The sequence below is a fragment of the Artibeus jamaicensis genome, unplaced genomic scaffold, assembly GCF_021234435.1.
Source record: "Artibeus jamaicensis isolate MK-2021 breed Jamaican fruit bat unplaced genomic scaffold, CSHL_Jam_final contig_718, whole genome shotgun sequence".
Lineage (NCBI taxonomy): Eukaryota > Metazoa > Chordata > Mammalia > Chiroptera > Phyllostomidae > Artibeus > Artibeus jamaicensis.
The window spans coordinates 4,212,582-4,239,129 of NW_026521936.1; the positions used below are offsets into that span (position 1 = coordinate 4,212,582).

A 26,548-nucleotide genomic window follows, 5' to 3' on the forward strand; every position below is an offset into this window, starting at 1 on the left:
CAGGTTAGGAGAAGGAAGAAGATGGAAGAGGAAGGGCAGGCAAGGGGGGAAAGGAGGAGGGAGGAAGAGAAGTGGAGGGTGGAGGGAGGAGAGGATGAGGAAGAAGGAGGGAGGAGGAGGAAGGAGGAGGGAGGGAGGAAGAAGAAGGAGGAGGAGGAGGAGGAAGGAGTAGAAGCCTCGTCCTGGGGCTCTGCAAACTGCAGGTGGGCTGGAGGCAGCCCAGGGCACAGAGATGTAGCCTCGCTGGGCCTGCATTAGGAGAACTATTAGCCTCAGGCTTGGTTTCTTTGCAGGATTCTTTTTTAATCTTTGTCAGATGAGCAAAGTCAGAGCTGAGAGTTTTAACTGAGTAGGGACATACCAATGAGCGCCCCCACGAGAACACCACTGCCATATCCTTCCCCTTCCCCAAGGGACACCACGTCTGAGGTGTACGTGACTTAAGACCACCTGACGTAGAGATTGCATTAGTGCCAGGATTCATCTATCAAATAATGATACAATTTCATTTCTGCTTGCATGAAAATTGCCCTGCTCTGCTTTAACACATCGCCTTCCTGGTCCCTTGACGCGTGAGCTCCCCATCTGGCCGGCACAGGGCCAGAGCACGCAGTCTTGTCCGGCTACCAGCAGGAAATGGTCTGAGCCAGGGTGTATCAGAGCATTCTAAATATCGGCAGGTAAGAAATTACTAGTGACGAACGGTTCTAACACAGTTTCAGCATTTGTCTATCACTTAACTAGCAGGAGATAAAAGTTTCAAAACACTCTTGGCAGAATTCCTTGAGTGGTTATCTTATGTCCCTGTGTTTAAAAAATTACACAGAAGCCCAACCATAATACAACATCATCCTGGAGTTCAGTGTAAGTAACCTAAGTTAAAAACACCCTGCCTTTCCATAGCTCCTGGTGGGAAAGGCAGGAAGGTAGCTTGTTTCCATTGCATTTACAGAAAGGTCTATAGAGACGTTTTTCAAAGGCACAGCTTCCGAAAGGGGTTACATGTGAGAAATTAGAAGTGCAACCTTTCCTAAACACATCACTGGATTCCAGAAATGTGACACCAAGTTAAAAAAAAAAGTCCATTTTATTTAGGCTAAAATGAGTATAGGATTTATTTCATTTTAAAGCAAGCTTAACATACGGCTTAACTGTCAGTGTTACTTTGCTGAGTCTCCGACCACCGGGAGCAGGTACTCAAAGGTGTCTCCGTGCTGGAAAGGTGTCTCCGTGCTGGTGTGAGAAACCCACTCTGGGTAGAAATACTGGTAATCCCCTCGGAGTTAAGAACTTCAGAACTGAATCGCTTTAGCCTATTACTGACTTTTTTTTTAAGATTTATTTATTTACTTATCTTTAGAGGGGAAGGGAAGGAGAGAGGGAGAGAAATATCAATGTATGGTTGCCTCTCACGTGTTGGGACCCAGCCTGCAACCCAGACATGTGCCCTGACTGGGAATCGAACCCTGGTTGATTGATTCCCAGACCCAAGCTCAATCCACTGAGCTAACCCAGCCAGGGCTATTACCGACTTTTTAAAACTTGCATAAAGTCCTACAAGACTATTTCGACACATATCAACAAAATTCAACCCCACTTTCTCCAATAATAAAAAAGTGCTTCTTTACACTGTTACTCTTTAAATGACGTGAAAGTAAAGAGAACTGGTTTGTGGCTTTAGCACTGTCTTTGGAGAAGAAGACCCTGCGCGTCACCAGCCGTCGCCAGGCCTCGCAGAGGTAGGGCCTGTAGTCGACACCCACGTCCCAGTCCCCCGGGCGGCGGGAGGCCGAGGGGGGGCCTTCGCCAGGGTCGGAGGGTTTCTGCATTATACTCTGCGTGGTCGCCAGGAGGACCAGGCGGTACTCCTGCACTAGTCTCTCTAGGACCTGAGAACACTTCTTCAGAGGGGCCTCCTGCAGGCCCACGCTCCCCCCGCCGTTGGCGCGGTCTATCCAGTAGAAAGCTGACAAGCTATCCACGATCAAGAGACAAAGAGAGGGGCGGCTGCAGAACATCGTTTCTAGGGAGTAAAGTGTCAGCAGCAACTGGGAGCTGCTACTGCAGTGCACCAAGAAAAACCTTCCGAGGCAACACTTGATTATCTCTTCAGAACTCTGCGCCAGTCTATGCTCCAGGATTGTAACGAGCCGAAGCATATCAAAGTGGTAATCTGTGTCAATAAATAAGACTTCTATTTCCAGTCCACCTTCTGCTTTTGGAAGGATACATCGTGCTGTTACATGATACAGCATTTCTGTTTTTCCTGTTCCTTCTGGACCATGAAATTCAAGAATATCACCTGTGTAAAATTTAAAAATGTCAGTCAAAATGCTGCAGCACAGTAAGGGTATAAATGAAAAGTGTGCAAAAATATTTTCAAAGACATTTACTGGAATGTAGAAGAAAAGCTAACCCATTTGCCAAAATGGGTCTGTAAGAACTAACTGCAAGTCAGTCATTGAAAGCAGAGTAACAGGCAGACCGCATCTCCGTGACTCTTCCCGGGGGACGGGTGCGGGGGGGGGGGGCGCACACACGCACACACGCACACACGCACACACGCACACACGCAGTGGTGGTGCAGAGAAGTAAAGCGCCAGACCTAGGGCCTCTGCAAAACCCTGCTGCTTACTACGGGCACGCTATTTCTAGTGACGGAGCACCCAGTATCCATTCTCTCCTTTTCCCTTAAACACAAAAGCCTCAGTTGGGGAAGGCCATTCTTCGTCTCCTTGGCAGAGGGGGTCCCAGGTGTCTCCGCTGCAGCAAGAGGGGCACGTGGAGGCATCTGCCTGGATTTCTAACCCTAACCCTCCGGAGGCAGGTACCCCAGCTGCCCTCTGGAGGGGAAGCAGCCAGCTGGGAGCGGTGAGGAGGAGAGGAGCCCCTATGGGGCAGGCCCAGAGGAGGGTGGGGGGGAGGACAGGAGGCACCCAGGACCTGGGCCACAGCCTGCCTGATTCCACTCCTGATGTAAGGAAAACAAGCCTCTATCTGGAAAGCCACTAGGCTGAACGTCTGTTACAGGCAGATGAAACGATCCTAACTAGGGTTTCTCCATGTTGTGGGCACTGTGGGTGGAGCTAGCCTTGACCATGCCCTTTCACTTCTACAGGCTGGTAGGTGAGGACCCACGGCTCTCAGGCCTTCAATGCCAAGAGTGCCCTCCACAGAAAACGCATCTCCAAACAGCCTACGGGCCTTCCTTGCTATACGACTCTCAGGAAACTGTGTCCATTTAGAATGGCATCTGCGCCGTGAATTACTCTCCTACCATCATAAATTCAAGTCCACTGCTCTGAACTTGGAAGAGTCAACCGAGTCTTTCCACATAAGTTCCAGTAAGTCTCCTTCATCGGGGACAGTACGAATTAAGTAAAACACCCGGGCACACTGTCCTGCCTCCAGAGCTTTCCAAAACCCACTCTGAACAGGGACCTTCCAATTCCTGCTAAAACTAAAACTTGACAAAAATACTGCCATTTAATTTATAGCTGAAGCGCAGAACAGAAAACACTGCATTGAAATGCAGATTCTTAGGCCTCAAATACATCACATATTTTGAGAATCCAGTTACTTTAATTCTTTTTTTTCTTTTTTTATTTAATTATTTTTCAAGTACAGTTTTCTGTCTATTCCTCCCACTTTATTTCTTGTTATGACTAATAAACCATTACACGTTGGAACAGTGACAAAAAATGTGGAAGAAATTTAGTAAGTTGCTACCATACTGTATTTTAGGTAATAGAAAGTGTCAGCCAATTTCCTCAACAATCTTAAACATAATTTACTGTTCAAAATTTACGTTAAAAAGACCCCCTCCAAAGATTCCAGCCTCAAGGAGTGAAACTACCTGCACATTAACAATCGCTTGTGGATGCTCTTATTAAACGTTAACACAGTGACTAACACTATTTTCAAACCAGACGTTAGGTTTACTCTCTCCAGTGATATCCCTGGGGGCCTAAGCTGCCCCACATGAAAGCCCTGCACGGCCGTGTAGCCTGGGAGAATAAACGACACACGCTGGAGGAAGAAACGCTGACACGGAGCAGCACCGGTGGCCGCGAAGAAACACACTGGACGGTGAGAAAGACGGTGAGCACAGTGCGAGCCCTGCACCAGAACCCGGCCCTGCTCCCTGCCCCAGGCCCCTGGGGCAGAAGGCAGACGTGGATGAGCAGCGTTTCACAAATGACATGCACTCTTCATGACGTTGCATGGGCCCCAACAACACCACCAAGGTAGAAAAAGCAAATTTCATCATCTCCCATGATCGCATTCATTGCGTTGTGTATAAGGAGACAACCCACCAAAACAGGAACTACCTTCTGGAGGGTGGGCCCCTTGTAGGACAGGCTTCCCCTGGGTCGTGAGTGTTCTAGGAACCCATCTGTGTTGACGAACCAACTGGCGTTGTTGTGAGAGGCTGCGTGCAGCTTAAGTGAATTTTTTGGAGACTCTTTCAGCACTTGCCCACTGCACGATGGGTGACTGACCAGTGCACCTGTCCATGCCGTGCTCAGTGTTCAGCAGATTATGACCAAAAACAGCAGGGCCCCGTGCCCCACCCTCCCTATTCGCCTAATCTCACCCCAAGTGATCTGTTTCCCTGGATGAAAAAACCCTCAAAAGGAAACGTTTTGCCAATGTGGAAGAAGTGAAACAAAAAAGCAGAAGCATCGAAAGGCCTCAAAATTGACAAGTTCAAAAACTTTCCAGCAGAGAAAAAAAAATGTTTTGACAGGTGTATTGCATTAAACGGAGAGTACTTTGAAGGTGACTGAAGTTTAAACATGAAGGAATAAATACACAGTTTCTTATAAATAAATTCTGTTTTGGGGGGGTTGGCTACTTTATAAGGTTGGGACTTGAATATTCTATCCTCAACACAAAACACTGTATCTTTTTTATCAGATGACTTTCTAAGAACTTCTTTTTTCTTTTTTTAGATTTTATTTATTTATTTTTAGAGAGAGGGAAAGGGAGGGAGCGAAACATCCATGTGTGGTTGCCTCTCAAGAGCCCCCTCCTGGGGACCTGGCCCACAATGAGGGCATGTGGTTTGTAGGCTGGCACTCAACCCACTGAGCCACACTAGCTAGTCAAGACAGGGGTGGTTTTCATCACCCCTTTCAGCCAAGACCAAAACAGCCAACACCCAAACAGTGGACCCTTGTCCAGTGCAGGTACCGAAGAAAACCAGAAAGAATAAGAAGTCTTTTTTTTTTTTTAAGATTTTATTTATTTATCTTTAGAGGGGAAAGGAAGGAGATAGGGAGAGAAATATCAATGTATGGTTGCCTCTCACGGGTCCCTTGCTGGGAACTGGCCTGCAACCCAGGCATGTGCCCTGCCTGGGAACTGGCCTGCAACCCAGGCATGTGCCCTGCCTGGGAACCGAACCACGATCCCTAAGTTTGCAGGCCCACGCTCAATTCACTGAGCTACACCAGCCAGGTGGGTTTGTTTGTTTTTTATTTCAGCCATCCTGATGGGTGTGAGATGGCAAATAGGACATTTTATAAAGATACTGAGTCAATCCATCAACAAGATATAATGAAAGCGTATTTGTGCCCAACAGGACCCGAAAGTCCAAAGGACACAAAGCGACAAGCGGCAGAACTGCAAAGGCAGACAAGTCAGCGGTAACAGCTTAAGGCCTCACGCCCCACTTTCAATGACGGACAGAACAGCTAGTCAGAAAGGCAGCACAGAAACGGAAGATGTGAATAACACTAACACCTGACCAGACTAAGAGACGTCAATAACGCACTTGACCCAATCATAGCAGAGTGCATGATCTTCTCAAATGCACCTGAAACATTCTCCAGGGTAGACCGTATGTTTGGCCATAAAAAAGTCTCAGTAATTTAAGAAGATTGAAGCCACAGATGTTCTCTAATTGGAAAACAATGAAAATAGAAAAACAATAACAAGCTATAAATCTTCTTGACCTTGGTGTAGGTCATGGCTTCTTAACTGGACCAAATGCATAAACAAGAACAAAAAAAGAAACACAGATAAACTGGACTTCATCAAAATTAATGACTTTGCGTCCTGGCTGGGTAGCTCAGTTGGTTAGGGCACTGTGCTGATGCACCAAGGTTGAGGGTTCGATCCCTGGTCAGGGCACTTTGGAAGAACCAACCAATGAGTGCAGCAGTAAGTGCAACAACTAACTGACATTTCTCTCTCTCTCTCTCTCTCCTTCAATCTCTAAAAAAATCAACTTAAACAATATATAACTTTGTGCTTCAATGGATACCGTCAAGATAGTGAAAAGACAACCCGTAAAACATAAAAACGAAATATTAGCAAATTATACATTTGCTAAGAGACTGGTATCCAGTATATAAAAAGGACTCTGACAACTCAATAGTAAAAAGACAACCTGATTTTTAAAGTGGGCAAAAGGTCTGACATTTCTCTAAATCACACACACAAATTGCTGCTAAGCACATACAGAGAGGTTTAACACCACTAGCCACCAGGGAAATGTCATCAAAACCACAATGCGATATCACTTCATACTCACTAAGAAAAACTATAATCAAAAAGCCGGACAAAAATGTTTGTTTGTACGTGTGGTTTGTACAAACAAACCTCACACATCTCGTTGCTGGTGGCAAGTGAAATGTGCATCTGCTTTGGGAAAACCAGCCTGGCGGTCCCGCCAAGTTGAACACAGAGTCACCGGGCAACCAGCAGTCAGGCCCTCTCCAGGCAGCACCCTAGAGAGCTGAAAACATGTCCATCGCAAAACTTGTACAGAAATCATTACAGCCCTGGCAGGTGGGGCTCAGTGGACTGAGCACTGGCCTGTGAACTGAAAGGTTGCAGGTTCACTTCCTGGGCAGGGCACATGTCTGGGTTGCAGGCCAGGTCCCCAGTGGTGGGTGTGCAAGAGGCCCCGATCTGTGTATCTCTTGCACATCAACGTTTCTCTCCCTTTTTCTCCCTCCCTCTAAAAAAGTCTTTAAAAAGTTAAAAATAAATAAGTAAAATCTAAAGCAATAATTATTATTATAGCATTATTCGTAACAGCCAAAAAGCAGAAGCAACTCCAAAGCCACGGCCAATGAGTGGTGACCGGATGCGCTGCGCCCACACGAGAGCATGCTCTTCTACAGCGGACAGGGGCAGGCGACCGATGCACCAGGAAGAGACTGCACGGAGTACATGAAACCAGTCGCAGAAGAAAGACCACGCTGTGTGGTTCCGTGACCCCAAGTGTCCAGGAGGGAACCTTGGTGAAGAGCCAGACAGCGGATTAGCCGTCGCCCAGGGTGAGGGGTGTGGGAGGAAACGGGGAGTCGCTGCTGACAGGCATGCGATTCCTTCGGGCTGACGAGTGTTCTGAACTCAGTGGCGGTTGCTTTACTGTGTGAGTGCTAACAATCACCAAGTTGCACCCTTACGTGGGTGAACTGCTTCGCTATAAAACTGCTACATTTAAAAAACCAGCCCAAGCACACTCCTGCTCTCTAAGTCCCCTGGGGACACAGCGCCAACAGGATGGACAGGCGCGCCTCTCCCCACTGCAGAAATCTGAACAGGACCCCAGGGCACCGCAGTCCTTCCTGCGATTCTCCCGCTTCTCAGGGGTAAAAAATACTAACAGAATCTCCACAAATACAGAGTGTTGGGGTCGAAGAGGCCCGCTGATTCTGAAGACGCACCACAGGTGAGCTGCCCCCCACCCATCATCAGCCGTGCCCAGGGCAGGGGTGGTCGTGACCCGTGGCCGAGCATTTGCAGCCGCCCCACGGAGCCTCCTGCGAGATGCATGTGAAACACACAGGCAAAACCACGAGTGCCGCAGACTTAGGGTACGGCCCGGTATTCTGAGGCTGTTCTTACCGTGCACAGGGGAGTCTTCATCTGCAAACAGACACGGTTCCATTTCTTTCAGGGACCTTCTACCTTCGAGCCGGGCGAGGAGCTTCAAAAGAGAAAAAGAAAGTCATTACCAAAAATACAAAGTCCTAAAAAGCCCACATTTATATAATTTTCCAGAAGTCTACAAAAAAGGCATTTCACAATTTTGAGGACTTGGAGGAAATCATGAAGTAGGAAATCCAGAAAAGAGTTCATTTTCTGCCCTGGCTGGTGTAGCTTGGTGGATTGAGCACCGGCCTGCGAACCAAGGGATCGTGGTTGGATTCCCAGTCAGGGCACGTGCCTGGGTTGCAAGCCAGTTCCTAGTGGGGGACCCACGAGAGGCAACCGTACATTGATGTTTCTCTCCCTCTCTCCTTCCTTCCTCTCTAAAGATAAATAAATAAAATCTTTTTTAAAAAGTTCATTTTCTGTTTGCACACCGAGTGCCCACAGCAGGAGTCCCTGCCCTGGGGGAGCACAGAGGGCAGACCACTCACCACGCAGCGTGCGCCCTCCAGCCCAACAGCTCTTTCCCACCACGGACTGCGCTCGTTGCCCCGGCCCCAGCCTTCACTTCGCCTGCCCATCACACGGCCACTTGTCTAGTGGGGGCATCTAGTGGGGGCAGGAGGGAGGACAGGCAGAGGAACACTCAGGTGGGCAGGTGCAGCAGAGGCGGCGGGTGCAGAGGCTGCAATCTGCATGGTGTGGGGTTGGCCACAGGCAGACTTGAGCTGCTGGAGCTCGCAGCACAGACCCGCAGAAGACACCACGTCCTGAGGAGCGGGAGTCAGATCACAGAGGTCTTGGTGGCTGTACACAGGGCAAGGGCGGTAAGCTCCGCGGCTGAGAAGCCGTCTCGCCAGTGCAGAGCAGAGGTCGGGACGCCAGCAGCAGCCCTGCAGGGTCACTTCCTGGGCCTGGGGCCTCTCATCAGTACGGGGGGAAGGAGGGTAACGAGCAGTGTCACCCTCACAGGGTGCGAAGAGTGCTGAGCTCTGGCGCTGCCCTCCCGGGAATGTGCCTGTCTTCCTCCCCAGTAGGCACGTGTCCCCTAAACCCTGGGGGTCCCGAGAGACTTGCAACCAGGGGAGCGATGGGCAGCAGCAGCTCGGCTGGGTCTCACCCCCATCCTGTCTCCAAGGTCACCCTTCTCTGCCTGTCCAGTGAGCCAAAGCAGCCCACCCAGGGTCTCTCCTGTTGCTTCTTCTGTCCTGGGCCCTCCTGTTTAACTGCCCCCAGATTTAGTGAACAGCCTTTTACAAACAAACAAACAGTGCATGGCACTATATAAGTAGGAGCCATCGTGACCCAATTTCCAAACCTCATCTTGGTGGCTAGCCCGGCACGGACCTGAGAGTGAACCAGGCCCAGAGAGCGGGCTGGGGTCGGCCGGAGGAGCCCGGAAGAGAACCTCCGCCCAGGCTGAAGTCAGAGACAGTGAGCAGGACGCGGGGACTGACTGGAATGTTGTCACAGGGAACGGACTCACAGCGGCTTCTCCGGTTTCTGAATGAGCACAGGCGGGACAAGCCTTCTGTACGGCGGGAGCAAGAGCGTGTCACAAATGGGAAGGGGAGCTGCCTCGCCCATCCCGTTTCTGCACCTGAAGCACAGGGCTTGCTGAAGTCCCCAAATCCGAGCAGAAAAACACCTGAAACTCTGACGCAAATCCGAACGACCGTCACAGAAACTAAGATCCATGATGTCCAGATCTGAGGAACGAGTTGAAACAGCACCGGTCAATCCGGATCCGGAAGCACAAAGAAGATCCTGCTGGGCGTCCAAGGGACTGGACCAGACACGTCCCACCTGCCACGGCAGTGCTGCTTTCCGGGAAGACCTGGCAGCCACTGGGTGACGCGGTGACACACTTCTCTCAAGTCCCTGAGCAGCCTCTCTGAGGCCCAGAGGTCGTGAGCACGACTGTCTTAGTCTCCTTGGCGGTCCACTGACATGGTGAAGTAACAGGTTGGGCACTCGGTGTGGGAATCGGTGCCCCCAGGTTTGTCATTGTAACCAGATACACCTAACAACTAATACGACTTGGGCTCACTATGGAGTCGGCCGCTTCTGATTTACAGATGCTCTCCCTTTCACTGGTCCCATTAACTGCACTGTTTCTCAGACGAGAAACACTAGGAGACACCAGAGCCAGGGTCTGAGCTCTCGGGCCACAAGGCCCAGAGTTCCACTGCGCTGCACAGCCTCAGAGCCGACCAGCTCTCACTGAGTCTGACCAAGTCCGAGGACAGGGACGGAGCAGAGACCCGGACCTCCTCACTGAGGCTGGGCCAGTCTGAGGCCCAGGCCACCCTCTGCCTGTCGGCCACCCCCCAGTCCTCCCTCCGACAGCAACAGGGAGGCCCAGGGTCCCTCACAGCAGCAGCACTGGGGCAAGGCCACAGTCGGCAAAAGCAACAGGACTCAGCTACACGGACAGTCGCTGGCACACACTTCAGGGGTGTCACGTGTGTGCCAGTGACAGAGGGAGGGGCTGGGGACACAGCAACAAAGCAGACCCAGTTCCCGTCCCCAAAGACTGTCACAGGGCAGAGTCGAAAGGTTAAAAATGTACAACCAAGCACAGCACGTGGCGCTGGGAAGGCAGGAAGAAGGGTGACCGACCCTGCCAGTGGGAGGGCACCGAGTTCTCCCAGGGGCACACACGGTGCGCACTGACCGCATAGTGCCTCTGTCCCCTCTTCCTGGAATGTCCTTTCCCCATTCCCAAGTCACATTCCCTAAGACCCAGACCAATGAACAAGCAGAAATTCTACACATTCTCCAAGGCCCCTCCCTCCATGAAGCTATTACTGTACTCAAGAGCCTGTGTCCTGATGTGGATGTAAATGCTTAAAAGGAAACTGGCCCGCCCCCAGTTCCAAAATGCTCTCCATTTGGCAGAACCTGGGTAGCTGCCTGGTAAACCAAAGGAGAACAGGGCCCAGGTAGGCAGAAGTGGAGGAAGCATGAAGAACCTCAAGCTGCCTAGACTTTCATGTACCTGAGTAATCTGTGCCAACTTCCGCTGCACAAGAAAAGCCTGTGAGAATTCTTACGGCCGTCATCGAAGTTCTAACACTCAGACAAAGGCCACCACAGGCAACCACACCCCCCCAATGTCTAGTAGGCGGAACACCTAACACAGAGGTGTTTTTAAACACCTTTAGTTTTAGAAAAACTTCTTCTACAGCAGGGAGGAGCACCTAAAGAGAAACTTAACCAGAAATAAATGGCATCTCGGCAACCGTGTACCTAAGACTTACTTGGATAAAGGCTCACTTCCCTGACCCTTTGTGACTCATCTGTGTGGAGAGGGACAGTGGCGGCAAGAGCCACGTATCAAGAGCCACCTGCAGGTTAGCCACCAGCGTGCTAACCGCCCCGCCCCCCGCAGGGCTGGGATCCCACCCACAGACTGAGGACAGTTCAAACACGCCCACCAACGATTTAAGGATAGCTACTTCAGGCAGCAGTGTGTAACTATCGGGCTGGCCAAAAAGTTCATTTGGTTTTGCTCTGTATGCCGGCTCTAGTAGCACTTAGTTGACTTTAACTTCATTCGAAACAATTTCATTAGACTGTATTAGGTCAGCTTGTCATATCAGCATGCATTTGTAAAAAACATCGAAATTGGTGAATTTGTGTGCAGCCATTGCAATATTGAAGATGGAAGAAATTATATACCATTGAGGCATATTATGCTTTATTATTTCAAGAAAGGTAAAAAACACAACTGAAACACAAAAAAAGATTTGTGCAGTATGTGGAGAAGGTGCCGTGACTGATTGAATGCGTCAGAAGTGGTCTGTGAAGTTCCTTGGTCCTACTGACATTCTGGTCAAATCCCTGCTGTGGGCCATCGCATGCACTGGAAGATGTTCAGCGGTGCCCCTGGCCTCTCCCCTCTAGAAGCCAACAGTGAGAGAGAGCCGACATACTCAAAACACCCAAATCAATGAAGTTATTGGTGGAAATGAAAACTGTGTCTTTTATTTTATGGAAAAGCCTAAGTGGACTTTTTGTCCAACCCAGCAGCAAACCCAGGGAAAGCCAGAGAGCAGCTGCGTGGTGTTGACGCAAGGGGACGGGCAGCTCTGTTACACGTGCGCGGCCAGTGCCCGCTGGCCCTTGTCATGGCAGACCCTTCCATCCGAGGGCTGTTCCATCCCGAGACCCCAGGCTCCTCTGGCACTTTGAAAATTAAATTGTCCTTCAGGGCACAGTGCTAGGCCTGGCTCTTCAGTAAAGGGTCCGTGTACATTACATGTAAAGAACAACTGTTACTCATACACGACGTGGGTAAATTCCATCCTTTCTTAGTGCAACCAATTCCCTGAAGGACTCCTGCTCTAATAATCAGTACTTTTAAAAGCAGTCACCCTGCCCTGACTAGTGTGGCTCAGCTGGCTGGAGTGTCGTCCAAAACCAAAAGGTCGCAGGTTTGATTCCTGGTCAGGGCACATGCCTAAGGTGCAGGTTCAGTCCCATGTCGGGGCATGTACAAGAAGAAACTGACCTGTATTTCTTTCTCACACTGATGAAAATGTTCTTATTTAATAAATACTGAATGTGTCTTAATTAATATTTGCTTGTGGCAGAAAGGCCGCCCTATACCTTTTCTAAGAAAAGAAAACCAGTCATTATTGCTAACGAATATTTATCAAGTGTTGACACACAGAGAAAGCTGTGCCCGGCAAAAGGGTACAAATGGAAGAACCCGCCTCCTAGAGGCAGCGCTAACGGGAATGTGAGCAGGCACAGCCTGCCACCCCCACATCCGAGGCGGCGGCTGAGGGTCAATACTGTATCCAAAACCGCGAGCTTGGCCAGCAGATCCGGGACAGGAGCTCAGGTCTCCAGACCTCTGGTCCGGCGCTCTTCATCTCACCCTCCAAAATTAGCATGTTAGAGCATTTCTGGAAGAACGTACGAACAAGTTCACCTGCGGGGATGGTGCTTGGGGTGGTGCTTCGTCCCACGTTTGCTATCGTCCTCAACACAAGGACTCCAAGTAGAATCCCTAAAGTAGGCTAATGTGCCCAGAAAGAAAACACCCTCCAAACAGATTGAGCACTCAAGGGAAAGGAGGCTTGCTTGGTCGGTTTTGTTAACAAATAGGAAAAAGAATAAAGAAGCACCCATTGCCCAGCTGCCCATTCCTCTCTATTGACTGCACTCCAAAGTGACAGGAGCGAGTCAGTCTGGTTTCAGACCTCTGGATGGACATGGCAGCCACAGGGTATGATGGTAAATTCTTTGTTCAGTCATCTGACTGTGCTGGGCTCCCATGTTCTGAGTTAGTTAGGCTTGTGCGGACTACCAAAGGCATCTGAGTTTATCATGGGTTCCAAATGATCATTTAAATAAATAAGGTTGTAACTAGAGTGATTCTTCTACCAAGCAGCGGCTCTGCTCTCAAAAAGCTGGCAAACTCTGTCTGGCAAGCCAAATCCAAGGTAAAAGCTGTGACAGAGCCTGCTGGGTCTGCAAAACCTACATGTCATTCTTTGCTGACTGATCTCAGAGCATTGCTTCTGAGACAGTCTGGAGTGGCCCTGGACTCCATCATGACAGAGAGACCTCTGCCACAAAGGCCTGGCTGTGGCTCTTGGCTTTCAGTAACATTCCACAGTTGAAATCAACCTGACCATATCCTTAAGGGACAGAATGTAGATGCCGATATCCTTCCTTACCATCACAGTCCGCAAAAATGGTCATTCTGTGTATTAAATGGTAACTAGAACATTTACAGGCCCTGTGCAGGGTCCACTGACCATGAAAAACTTCTTGTGACCACCCCATGATCAACTCCCACCTGAGGACAATCGGGGACACCTGACCTCACCCTCATCCCCAAGACCCACAGCTGCCCAAGGCCCTCCTCTATAAGCCACCCACACGAATCCCTTGTGCACAAGCTCTTTGCAATCAACTCAGCCTGCCTGACCTTGTCCTGAGCCTGGAGAACCTGGCAGTCAAGGTCCAGTAATGCTGCCTCCCCTCACCCACATAAAAGACCCTTCCTTATCCACTCTGCCTGTTTCCAGAGCTCACCTCCCAACACGTTCCCAACCACTGGCTTTGTTCCACCCGCACACAATGGCTGGCACGTTCCTAAACTAACCAACCACACACTTGCTACTGTCTGCTTTGCAGACCCCCACCCCCTGACGCCAAAAGGACTTCAGATGGTCCTTCCTACTGCAGCTCAGGGCCTCCTCCCGGTTAGTCTCCTATGATCCCACCCCTCTAACGGACCACATGACATACACACCCTTCAACGTGCAGGTCAACTCCCTTCCTGGTTCTTTAAATGGCACCAGGTGTTTCTTTTGTTTCAGGCTCCTATTCCTTAACCAGTGGGTAGCACACAGTAAGTGCCTGGCACCTGTTGGTTCAATTCCTGAACAAATTCTTGCGGGATATCAAATGGTGTGTGCTGGTCTGGAGATACTGAGGCAGGAAATGTAACCGCCTGTTCCAGAAAAGCGTCCATAAATGCACACCCCCACCCCCCGCCCCGCAACTGGTCCCTTTTCCGAGCTTCTCTCACCTAGTGACAGCCTCTGACCGCAGTTAAATTGTGAAGGTTTGGGCCATAATCCTAGCGAGTCGAGAGCTCGAATTTTACCTCCATCTGTGCACGCAGAGAGTCGTGCATCTACGGGATTAAATTCGTCTGGCTCTGCTCCGAGAACGCGCTTTTTAGGCCACCCGCCTCGGAGGACTTTGCGTCACCAGGACTTTGCGTCACCGGCCGGCTCCAGGTGCACATGTTGGGGGTGTACAGGTAGGGAAGGATGCACAGGTGGGAGTGTACAGGTGGGACAGGGTGCACAGGTAGAGAGTGCAAAGGTCGGGGGGTGCACAGGTCTCGGGGAGCACAGGTTTGGAGAGAGCACAGGTGGACGGGTGCATTGACTGGGTGCGATGCACAGGTAGGGAGTGCGAGAGTAGCGGTACAGAGGTGGGGCGGGATTCACAAGTGGGAGTGCACAGTGGGGATGTACAGGTGGCGGGACTCTAGGTGCAGAGCGTGCCACGCTCGGAGCCGCGCTCCCAGACTCCCCCACCTTCCGGCCTCCCTCACCATGTTCTCCTTTCCTCTCGCTCCCACCCCGACGACTCTCACCTCCGTCCCAGACTCCGCCCTATAGTAGTCGTTAGACATCGCCCCGAAGGCTCGGCGAACCTGGCACTCAACTTTCCCGCCACCAGCGCCATTTACCACGGGCGTCGCCGGCTCCGCCAGTCGGCCAGCCATTCAGGCGCGCCGACCCGCTGACCCGGACGCGAACGTGCGCGCAGCGCCCGCCTCCGCCCAGCCGGGGAGGAAGTGGGCCTGCGCAGAAGGCGGGCCTGCTCAGGACTGGGCATGCGCGGGAGGCGGGCATGCGCAGCAGGGCGTGGAATCTGAGGACGCCAGACGCCATCGTGGATTGAGAATTGGCGCGTGATTGTCTTCTGCTCACAAACTTCGTTTCGTGTTTACTAGGTAAAACTTAGAACATGTTTTTATATTTTTACTCTTAGCAAAACTTTTAATGAATAGGCAGGCTTTTTTCGGTCTGTTCTTGGGTTTAAGGCCTCTGGCTGAGTATGCGACTCGTGCGTGGTGAATTGAGAAAAAAAGCACCGTACACTTAAAAATATGTTTAAAATATACGGAGCCTGCGTGTTAATCTAGTTTTTTTTCCGGAGGTAGAGGAGTTCTGATACTGTTGGTTATCAAGTGTTCACTCGTTAAGATAGGTGTTAAATAGACACGTAGATAGGAAAAGCTAGACGGGTGTTGAGTACCATAGGCCAGGCCTTGTGCCAAGGTCTGGAAATACGACGACGAGGAAGAGATGTGCCCGCGCGGAGTTGAGTGATTTACTGGAATGTGTTTTTTCTAAAACGCGCTTTTCAACGGCTGCGTCTGTCTTCTTCGTACACTTGCTGGGGTGTAAATAAGAAATAACGACTACAATAATAGCGGTGGTCGCTAACACCTACAGTGTTGAGTATCCGCCAGGCCTGGCCCAGGGTGTGTGTTTAATAATCCATTGAACCCCCTCGCAAGCCTGCGAGGTGGGTACGGCTATGATCCGCGTTTTATGGTGGAAGAACTGGAGCCACAATTTGGGCCCACGAGACCATGTTGACCGGATTGTAGCGGATCAACAACTTAATGGAAAGTAGAAAGCCAAGATGACGAATATACAGTTTCTTAAAGGCGCGCGTGCGTGACTCTGAAGGAAGGAGGTAACAATGAATCTAGAAAAATATGTAGAACGAAGGGTAAGGGCCGTGACTCCGGCTGCTGGAGGGAGTCACAGCCTAGGAAGGAAGGGGGGGGGGTGTCTAAGGAGCGGCTTTAGCCTCTCGTCCACTCTGAGCAAAGACAGGGCGTCCATGAGTTCAGGGCTGGGAGGTTCTACGCCAAGGGCCACCACTTTTCCTCTGAAGGAGTAGGCAGGTAGTAGAAATCCAAGCATCAGAGTCCACTTGTGATAGGAGACCCACACACGTGTTACGTGGGTTCCCTGAAACTGAAGTACTCTACTGCTGTAGAGGATGGCAGCCATTATTTTAATTACTGGGGGAGGGGTTCCTGCGGCCGTGTTGTCTGCAATCACATTTAATACGCTGTACGTGTCAGTACAGTGTTTTCACTGTAACTCGTTTTCCCGCCTGAGTTACCATCTTCCTGGATTCCAAGATGAATTTTCTGAGCTCACTGTGGATATTGAGGTCAAAAACTGCTAGAATTTTCATCCTGGTGCTGTCACTTGTGACCGTAGTGCATGTTATTTACCACCCTGGACCTTTATTAACAAAGTGCTGTAAGGACAAGTGAAATAATGTACTTAGAAAACAGTTGGCACAGCACCTAGCGCACAGTATGGATTCCCTTCCTACCTTCCTGTATTTCTTAGGTCATTACTTAGCATATTGCTAAAGAGACAATAAATACTTAATGTCTCTCTCCTGTTCGCCATGATGGCAGCGATCAGGGCCCAGTTAAGAGATGAGCCTGTGGCGTTGTAATCCAGTAGGGCTAACCATAAAGGAGGTGAAATTTCTCCACGTGTTAGGACACGAGAATAGGACATGGAGAACCATTTTTATTGCAGCCCTTTTCAAGAAGAGTACTGCTTGTGGTGGGAGGAAAAGGCACTTGGAGAGAGGGTGAAAGGAACAGCAGGGGAGGCATGACTGACCAGGTCACCAGGTGTAGGGCAGAGGATTGTGATGGGAAGGGAGGGGGACCAGCTTGCGCAACCCCCACCACCAACACTGTGCCTGCTCCCACCCACAGAAGCAGGATTCTGAATCTGTGAAGAAAAATACTGAAAGTGTGCAGGATTACATTGTTTGCTTGGCTAAGCAAGTCCACAAATATCAGTCCAACTCTGATGGTATTGATAGTGATGGTTTGAGCTAAAATCCTTTTTGAACTGGGGTCCTAGATTAAGTGTCTCTAGTTCTACAAGTTGTCAAAGTTGTTCAGTGAACAAAGCAAAACCATGCCTACTGCTCATTATAAAAGATTTGGGTTCCCTAAGCTGAAGTCTCCCCTTTGGTAATGCAGCCCACTCCAGGTTCAAGTGTCACCTGCCGCCTTTCCCCTTGCCTTGTGGTTACTGGCCCTCGGGTAATCACTGCAAGGAGATAGATGCTGCTGTTGCTGGGAGTAAGGCTACCGTGTCAGCTCACGGGCCCCCTACAGTTCTTGGTAACCCACCCAAAACAGTCTAACAGGGTAGGTGAAACCTTCTGAGCAGCAGCTCAGAGAGGCACGAATGTGATTGTTATTGAGGCAGGAAGGAAGACTGTGATTCGGGATAGTGCCAGAGTGCAGCCAAAATAGGTGAATGTGCTTTTCCTTCTGAGCCAGAAACTTTTTATGCCCAGTTAAGCTTTCTTTGTTTCTTTTTAAAAATTATTTTATCGTTCAATTACAGTTGTCTGCATTTTTCCCCCTAGTTAAGCTTTCTTAATAAAGGTTTGCATCTAACTTTTGTGATTTGAGGAACTAGAAATTGAAACCTGGTAATAATAATGCCCATTCTAAATGGTAAGAGTTTAAACTGGTAGCACTGACTATTAATATCAGAGCGTACAGTTTTCTGCAATGAAAAAGATTCCATGCAAAGAAATTTTTCACCCATTTATTAGGGAATTGTACGGGCTCATGAAATGTGTCTTGCAGGTTATACTAATGTTTCTCATTGTGTAGATTAGAATATTTTTTGGCTGCAAGTCACAGAACACACATTATTGTGTGTTCTATGACAAATCATATTATTTATGATTTAAATAATAAATGGAACTTACTGGGCCACACCGCTGCAAGTCCAGAAGTAAGGCAGACTTCAAGGCTGGTTTAATTGAGAGGCTCAGTTACACAGTACCTAATTCCTTTTTTCTCTGGTCAGATTCTTATTCTCTACCTTTGTATCCATACCTGAAACTCAGAACAATCAGGGATTAAGACTGGGTGGGTGAGCCGGGGCCCAGGGATAGAGGTATGTTCTCTCAAAGGTTATAGGCTCTGTGGAAAGGGGCAGATAACAGTAAATGACCACAACAAAAGGGGGGTAGTTAGAAGTGGGGGTGGATGCTGCAGAGTCAACCTGTGCCCCATTAGGCCCTCCCCAATGAGGACATGTAGGTACAGAGCCACATTTCTGGGTCACCCTGTGTATGAACTTCTGTACAAAGTAAATCTCTCCTTATGAAGAAATCAGTATTTTAGAAGGAAGGCTTTACAGTTGAATAGCGCTCGTGCTAGATGAGTTCCTTGGTCCCTACCTGCAGTGGAACTGGTCTTCTAGTCCGTTAGGTGAGCACCTGTTTGTATGGCCTGTCTCGCACAGCATGGCTTTGGAGTTACTACTTTCAGTGCTCCAGAGACGGCGCTTGTCTTTTACAGAACGCCCGGGGCACTGTCACAAATTGCTGATAGAAGTGTAAACATGTTCTGACACTTTGGAGGGGACTTTGGCGGTCTCGAACAAAAGTATGCATTTAACATTTTGACACATCAATCCTACTTCTAAGAATTAATCCTAAAGTCATACCTACAGTTCCACCGCTAGGTATATGCCCTTAAATCCTTTGACATGGGTTTTAAATATGGAGATTTAAAGACCATTGTCAACTCTGCTCTGCCTCTGTCCCTGACTTCCATGAGACGGCAGCCTCCATCGCTTCCTCTCAGAAGTGAGGCATCTAGAGTAGATGCTAGCTTCACCTGTTGGAGGTCAGCTCCGTTCCAGACACTGCTTCTTGTTCTGTGTGTTTGTCTTCCAGCCTTTCCCTGCAGGCTGTTTACGCTACCCCACCTCACAGGTGAGAGCTTTTGAGGTCCAGAGGTTTAGCCATCGTCGTCCTCCAGCTAATGAGAACCCAGGTCTAGCTGTGGTCTTCCTGACACATTCAGTTGCTTCCAGAAGATGCAAAGATCTAAAGCGTTTTACAACTCTAGAGTCTATGATACTTGATTCTTTTTAAAAGTTAAGTTTATTGAGGTAACATGGGTTAATAGCATATTTTAGGCGTACGATTTTGTAGTCCATCATTTGTGCATTCTACTGTGTGCTCATCCCCCAAAGTGTGGTCCCCTTCTGCCACCATATATTTGACCCCTTTGTGATGTTTTGTTTCCCTTCAAGCAAGAAGAGGGTCCTCCTTCGGTGCCTAGCACAGCCATGGCTCGTGGTCCCAAGAAGCATCTGAAGCGTGTGGCGGCCCCAAAGCATTGGATGCTGGACAAACTGACCGGCGTGTTTGCTCCTCGGCCGTCTGCCGGCCCCCACAAGCTGAGAGAGTGCCTCCCTCTCATCATCTTCCTGAGAAACAGACTGAAGTACGCCCTCACGGGAGACGAAGTGAAGAAGATCTGCATGCAGCGGTTCGTTAAGATCGATGGCAAGGTCCGAACCGATGTCACCTACCCCGCGGGCTTTATGGATGTCATCAGCATAGACAAGACTGGAGAGAATTTCCGTCTGGTCTATGACACCAAGGGTCGCTTTGCTGTTCATCGGATCACGCCTGAGGAGGCCAAGTACAAGTTGTGCAAAGTGAGGAAGATCTTTGTGGGCACGAAAGGAATCCCTCACCTGGTGACCCATGATGCTCGCACCATCCGCTACCCTGACCCCCTCATCAAGGTCAACGACACCATTCAGATTAATTTGGAGACTGGCAAAATTACTGATTTCATCAAGTTTGACACTGGTAACCTGTGCATGGTGACCGGTGGTGCTAACCTGGGAAGAATTGGTGTGATTACCAACAGAGAGAAACATCCTGGTTCTTTTGATGTCGTGCACGTGAAAGATGCCAATGGCAACAGCTTTGCCACCCGGCTCTCCAACATTTTCGTTATCGGCAAAGGCAACAAAGCGTGGATTTCCCTTCCCCGTGGGAAGGGCATTCGCCTCACCATCGCTGAAGAGAGAGATAAGAGGCTGGCGGCCAAACAGTGGGTGAAGTGAGCCCAGGTGGCTCATCTAGAAGAATCCATGCACAGTTAAAGATAACAGCGTGAAAAGAAGTTGATGGGCGGACTGGCGTGTTTACGAAGACGTTAATAATGCATAACCTATGTTTCATGCCCTGCATAACCTACGTTTCATGCCCTTTCCTGTGGGACTGAACAGCTAAAGGAGAATGACGGTCCCCTCCCCTACAGTCACTCTCACTCCAACTTCCTTTGTCTGTGTGCCCCAGGGTGGGTCGCCCTGCACGGCTCCTTTCACTTGTTTAGTCCCCTTCGGTCACATTTCTTACTCTCTCACAGTTGTATAGACGGTGTCTACATGTATTTGTAGGTTTGTTGCCAAATAAGTAGTTTTGTTTTGAATGTTTATATAATTGCAATTGAAATTTCAATATAGATTTTAGTTAATAATGCATTAATATTGGGTTACTAAATGTAGCAAGTTCACCATACCAATGTAAGATGTTCCTAATTGGTGAGGCTGGTTCCAGATACATGGAAACTCTACTGTCTCACCAACTTTTCTGTAATGTAAAATTATTTTTAAAAATAAAGCTTGTTAAAAAATGTGTGTGTACAAAGATGAGAGGTTCATAGATAAAAATACACTATTTAAACTGGTAAATTAGTATGCTTTATCGCCTTTTATATTGAAACTAAAATGGGGGGTAAAGTGTGGCAAATCCCACAGTATCTTTACTAGCTTCGTTTTACTTTTCTAAAAAGATTTTACCTTTTTTATTTTTAAAGAAAGGGAGAGAAACACCAACGTGTGGTTATCTCTCATGTGCCAACTGGGCACCTGGCCCACGGCCTGTGCATCTGTCCTGACTGGGGACTGAAACAGCGACCCTTCGGTTTGCAGTCGGCGAACCATTTTGATTTGCCCAGTCCACTGAGCCACACTAGTTTTGTTTTAAAAATCTCAATAACTCTCATGTTGAAAGAGTAAAATATTTCATATACATTATAAGTTCATCTTAACTTACAAATTTACTTTTTTAACTACTAGGGGCAAAAGATTGTTCTTTTCCTTGTTTAAATAATGTACAAAATTAGGAAGCTCATTTGTGCTCATCTCCCCAAACCTTGACAGAAGGAAACATCTACCTTCCTTTTTGACCTTAGCATTTGTAAGGAGTAAATAAATGAAGAGCACAGAATCTGGGAATGGCCAAATAGCATACACTTAGCACTGAACTGTTTGTAAATGTCCTTAGGCATCAACCCAAAATGTACATCAAAAAGCTGTCAGTGGGCATTGGGAAGTGAGGCAGCATGGGTTAGAATTGGGAGTAAAGAAACGCAGCAAGAGCGGCCCAGGCTGGTGTAGCTCAGTGGATTGAACGCGGGCCTGCAAACCAGAGGATCGAGGTTCCATTCCCAGTCTGGGCACATGCCTGGGTTGCAGGCCAGTTCCCATGAGAGGTAACCATACATTGATATTTCCCTTTCTCCTTCCCTTCCCCTCTAAAGATAAATAAAATCTTTTTTTAACTATATATTTTTATTGATTACGCCATTACATTTGTTATATTTCCCCCTTCATTCCCCTCCACCCTACACGCCCCTCCCCCGCCATTCCCCCCCTTTAGTTCATGAACACGTGTCTCAAGTTCTTTAGATTCTATTTTTCCCATACTATTCTTACCCTCCCCCTATTTTCTACCTGCTATCTATGCTACTTATTTTCTGTACCTTCTCCCCCCTTCTCCTCCCACTCCCCTGTTGCTAACCCTCCTTGAGATCTTCATTTCTATGTTTCCACTCCTGATCTAGCTGTCCTTTTAGTTTGCTTTCGTTTTAGGTGTGGTTGTTAATAACTGTGAGTTTGTTGTCCTTTCACTGTTCATGTTTCTTTAACTTCTTAGATAAGTCCCTTTAACATTTCATATAATAAGGGCTTGGTGATGATGAACTCCTTCAATTTGATCTTATCTCAGAAGCACTTTATCTGTCCTTCCATTCTAAATGAAAACTTTGCTGGATAGAGCAATCTTGGCTATAGGTCTTTGGTTTTCATGACTTGGAATACCTCTTTCCAGCCCCTTCTTGCCTGCAAGGTCTCTTGAGAAATCAGCTGACAGTCTGATGGGAACTCTTGTAGGTAACGGTCTCCTTTTCTCTTGCTGCTTCTAGGATTGTCTCCTTTATTTGAATCTTGGGTAAGATTCATTATTACCCATGGGTAATTATGATGTGCCTTTGTGTGTTCCTCCTTGGGTCCAACTGTTTTGGGACTCTCTGAGCTTCCTGGACTTCCTGGACTTCTTGGAAGTCTATTTCCTTTGCCAGATTGGGGAAGTTCTCCTTCATTATTTGTTAAAGTAATATTTCCATGTTACTTCAGATATGAAGAGGGTGAGAGAGAAACACTAAATTGTTGCTCCACCCATTCATGCGCTCACTGCTGATTCCCACAGGTGCCCTGACCATGGATAGAACCCACAAGCCCAGTGCGTTAGGGTGATGCTGTAACCAAGCAAGCTACCTGGCTACAGCGTGACTTAGATACTTCACATAAATGAATCATGCAGTATTCAAAATTACCTCTTTTTAAAGGGTGAATACTAATCTCGGGCTGTCTCTCCTAGTGACTAAGGATCTTGGGGTTAGGGACCAGGCTTTATTGCTAATCACAACACAATGTTGAATGAGTGGATTAATTGCTTATGGCTTTCCTATATTATAGCACAAATGTTTGCATTTTCTCTCTCAATAAACTGGTAATTAAGCCCTGCAGTGGGGTGAGGAGAGAGGACTGTGTGTCATTTGGGAGTCTTGAAACCACAGACACCTTCACATTCTGGTGTGTGCCCTCTACTCCCACCTTCAAGGAGCACCCTAAGGAAACCACTTAATGAGAGTATGTAACTTAAGTGTAGCAAGGCTGTCGAAGAAAAGGTTGAGCACCTTTATTGAGCTGCTTGAGTTAAGTACAGTGGCATTTCCTTGCTCTTTGCCCCATTGTCTAACAGTACCTGGCACACAGTAGATGCACAATACCTCCTGGTTGCATGAGTGAATAAAGGTATTTTATCATGTAGTTTCTAATTCATTGTTCTGACCCCTTCGAAGTACTTCTCAATTTCTGTTTCGATTGAGACTCCTGCTGTTCATCTTAGTTTCCTTTGGAAAGTCTTTCTCCTCTGGCTGAACTTAATTATTTTCCTCTCGGTCTTCAGTTTTTATAAGTTCTACTGTGTTATAGCTAAGGATTTTTTTCTTTGTAATTATCTTGCTTGGCGTTCATAAATCTGCTCATATCTGCAGTTGATATCTTTCATCAGTTTTGGAAAATTCTCAACCATTATCTCTATCTCTTCAAATACTTCTTCATCTCTATTCTCTTTCCTCTCATTTGGAACTTCACTTACATAAAATTTAGTCCCCCTACATCTGTTTCTTTCCCTTCCATGGTTTCCATCCTTGTGTCTCAGTGCTTCATGCTAGATACTTTTTCCTAGTCTGCCTTGTGATTTATTAATTCTCCAGAAGTTTAATATGAGATTAAACTCGTATTGAACTCTTAATTTTGGTTATTGTTAATCCTATTTGAAGTTACTTTTGTTTTATAGTTTCCGATTCTTTGCTGAGTTCTAGAGTCTTGAATCTCTAGAGACATTCAGCACAGTTATTTTTACCCTTTTGAGTAAGAACTCTTGTTATTTTGCCCTGGCCGGTGTAGCTCAGTGGATTGAGCGCCAGCTTGCGGACCAAAAGGTTGCTAGTTCAATTCCCAGTCAGGGCATGTGCCAGGCAGGGTCGAGGGCCAGGTCCCCAGTGGGAGGTGTGTGAGAAGCAACCACACCTTGATGTTTCTCCTTCCCCTCTTTCTGAAAGTAAAATCTTTTTTCTAAAAGGCTTGTGAAACCAGAATCAGAAAATTATATATATATATATTTTTTTTTCATTACTTTGATCCCTTATGGATCTGTTTCTATTGTCTGTTGTTTCCCTGGGTTTCAACTGACTTGGCTTCTCGTAAGTCTATTTTTTATTGTGTGTAAGACATTGCATATCAGTTACTGCAGAAACCATTTGAACATATGCATGCTCTATTTTGCTAGAGAATTATTTATATTTGCTTTTGGCAGGTGTTTAGGGGCACTAGCAGTCCCGGGTAAGGCCACTCTAATATGCACCTTGAGATGACTGGAAGCTTGCTTCCTTCCGGTCCTCCTTATTCCTAGGGTTGGGCCCTTGAACTTCCCACTCCAGAGTGTGTTCCCCACCCACCCCCAGAGCTCCCCTTCATTGTAGGTTCCCCCCTCAAGGTCATCTGAGCACCTGCTCAGCTTCTCTGTCCTTCAGTTGCTTTTTCAGGGACAAGCAGACGCTACGGGAGAAGAGTAGACCCAAAGCTGGATGCACCTCCTTGGGTACTGAATTCTGTGCTGTATTAGTTCCCCCAAATCAGTCTCGTCTTCTCTGCAGCTTTTCTGAATGTTCTCAGTGAATGAGTCATTCTCCATCCACTAGTCTGCCATTTTTAGAGCATACCTAATTTACTCCTGATTAAAATTGTACTTTTAAATTGTACTTACCAGATAAGCTAATAGTGAAAAAAAAAACACCCTAATTTTTATTTTTAAATGTCACTTTTTTGTTTCTTTACTCACTGGTGAAAATGCTATTAAAGCCCTTTCTAAGTAACAGAGAAACAAAGCAGATGGCAAAAATAAGATAAAAGATCTGGTTAATGCACAAACTGCATCATTAGCCTGAACAATGGAGATTAAAGAAAAAAAATTCTCAAACGAGGCTGAGCAGATAGTCACCTTTTTAAAAGGCACTTATATATTATTTGTTTTCTGAAGCAAATTTTCCTTTATGCAAAACGTCAGGTAATCAGGTATTTCATCAAGCAGGACAGAATTTTGTTTTCTCCTTCCTCGGTGACCTCGGCTTGTACATAACCACGTCTCCCCGGGATGTAGGCAGCACCAGGTTGAAGGTGCAAGCAAGGCAGGTGACCCCATTCGTGAAAAAGATGGTCGCCAAGGATCAGTGCTAAATACATGAGTCACAGCCTGGGCCAGAGTCAAGGCAAAGTGAGCACAAGCTAAGGAAGCAAGATGGCAGTGGCAGTCAGCTGGCCGAGGTGCCCAGGGGCCAGGTCAGCTGACTCGGACAGGGCAGCAGCCCCTGGAAAGATCGAGGGACATTCCACTTTAATTTCCCTCTTGTCCAGACCAAGCCTGTTTCTGAATGGGACCTCCCCCGAGGGATGTTGGGGAAGAGAGCTTCCCACTGGTTTCTACGGACGAAAGGGAAGTCCATACTCCCGACAGAGGCAGTTTCGGCCTCCAAAAACCAAGCCTGGGTGGGCAGCGTTTTCCCAGAGTCCATCCAGCTTCTCTCTCCGGCTTCTCTCTCGGAGCTGACAGCCCCCTAGGCACAGGGATAATGGCGTGGAGGGTGCCTGCCCCTCTGCTGTTCCGAAAGTAAAAGGAGTGAAGTTTACATGCAGAAAAGCCTCAGGGCTGCAGGTTGCTGCTCTCTGCCTCTGATAACCACGGCTGGAGGCCGAGGCCCCTTCCCTCTGGGAACCCGGAAGGCAATTGGGGGGATGAAGACCTGCTCCTGCTGCGTACCCTGGCTCTCCTGTCTCATCCACCTTCCCCTGACAATTCAGATTCATAGAGTCTCTAAGTGAAAAGAGAACTTAGCCCTGGCCGATGTGGCTCATTTGGTTGGTGTGGCTCAGTCGGAGGGTTGCTGCATAGACTGAAAGTCTGTGGGTTCAATTCCTGGTCAGGGCACATGTCTGGGTTGTGGGTTCCATCCTGGTCGGGGCCTGAACAGGAGGCAACCCATCGAGGTTTCTCTCCCTTCTAAGCATGTCCTTGGGTGAGGATGAAAAATAATTTATAAAAGGGTTGGGAGGGGGGGTACTTAGTGATACTGTCATGGTCAGGTCCTTCTCCAAAGCAGGAATTCCTTTTAAACTAAATTTATTTTTTTGAATTTTATATTAAAGCACCCTGGCTGGTGTGACTCAGTGGATTGAGTGCCAGCCTGCAAACTGTGGGTCACCAGTTCGATTCCAGGTTGGGGGCCAGGTCCCTGGTGGGGGCACGTGAGAGGAAGTCACACATTGATGTTTCTCTCCGAAAATAAATACATAAAATCTTAAATAAATAAATATATTCAAGC

General features: G+C 48.0%; 2 protein-coding genes across 2 annotated transcripts; one reads left to right on the forward strand and one right to left on the reverse strand.

The window, feature by feature from the left end:
- Positions 1-1,014: 1,014 nt before the first annotated feature.
- On the reverse strand, positions 1,015-15,177 carry XRCC2 (X-ray repair cross complementing 2). The gene is made up of 3 exons (XM_037131969.2): positions 15,026-15,177; positions 7,867-7,948; positions 1,015-2,302 (listed from the first exon to the last, which is right to left on the reverse strand). Exons 1-3 carry the CDS (start codon positions 15,155-15,157, stop codon positions 1,578-1,580), a joined length of 939 nt encoding a protein of 312 aa, XP_036987864.2. The 5' UTR covers positions 15,158-15,177; the 3' UTR covers positions 1,015-1,577.
- Positions 15,178-15,287: 110 nt separating this feature from the next.
- On the forward strand, positions 15,288-21,891 carry LOC119039279 (40S ribosomal protein S4, X isoform-like). The gene is made up of 2 exons (XM_037131976.2): positions 15,288-15,388; positions 19,557-21,891. The coding sequence occupies exon 2, from the start codon at positions 19,593-19,595 to the stop codon at positions 20,382-20,384; it is 792 nt and encodes a 263-aa protein (XP_036987871.2). The 5' UTR covers positions 15,288-15,388; positions 19,557-19,592; the 3' UTR covers positions 20,385-21,891.
- The last annotated feature ends 4,657 nt before the right edge of the window (positions 21,892-26,548 follow it).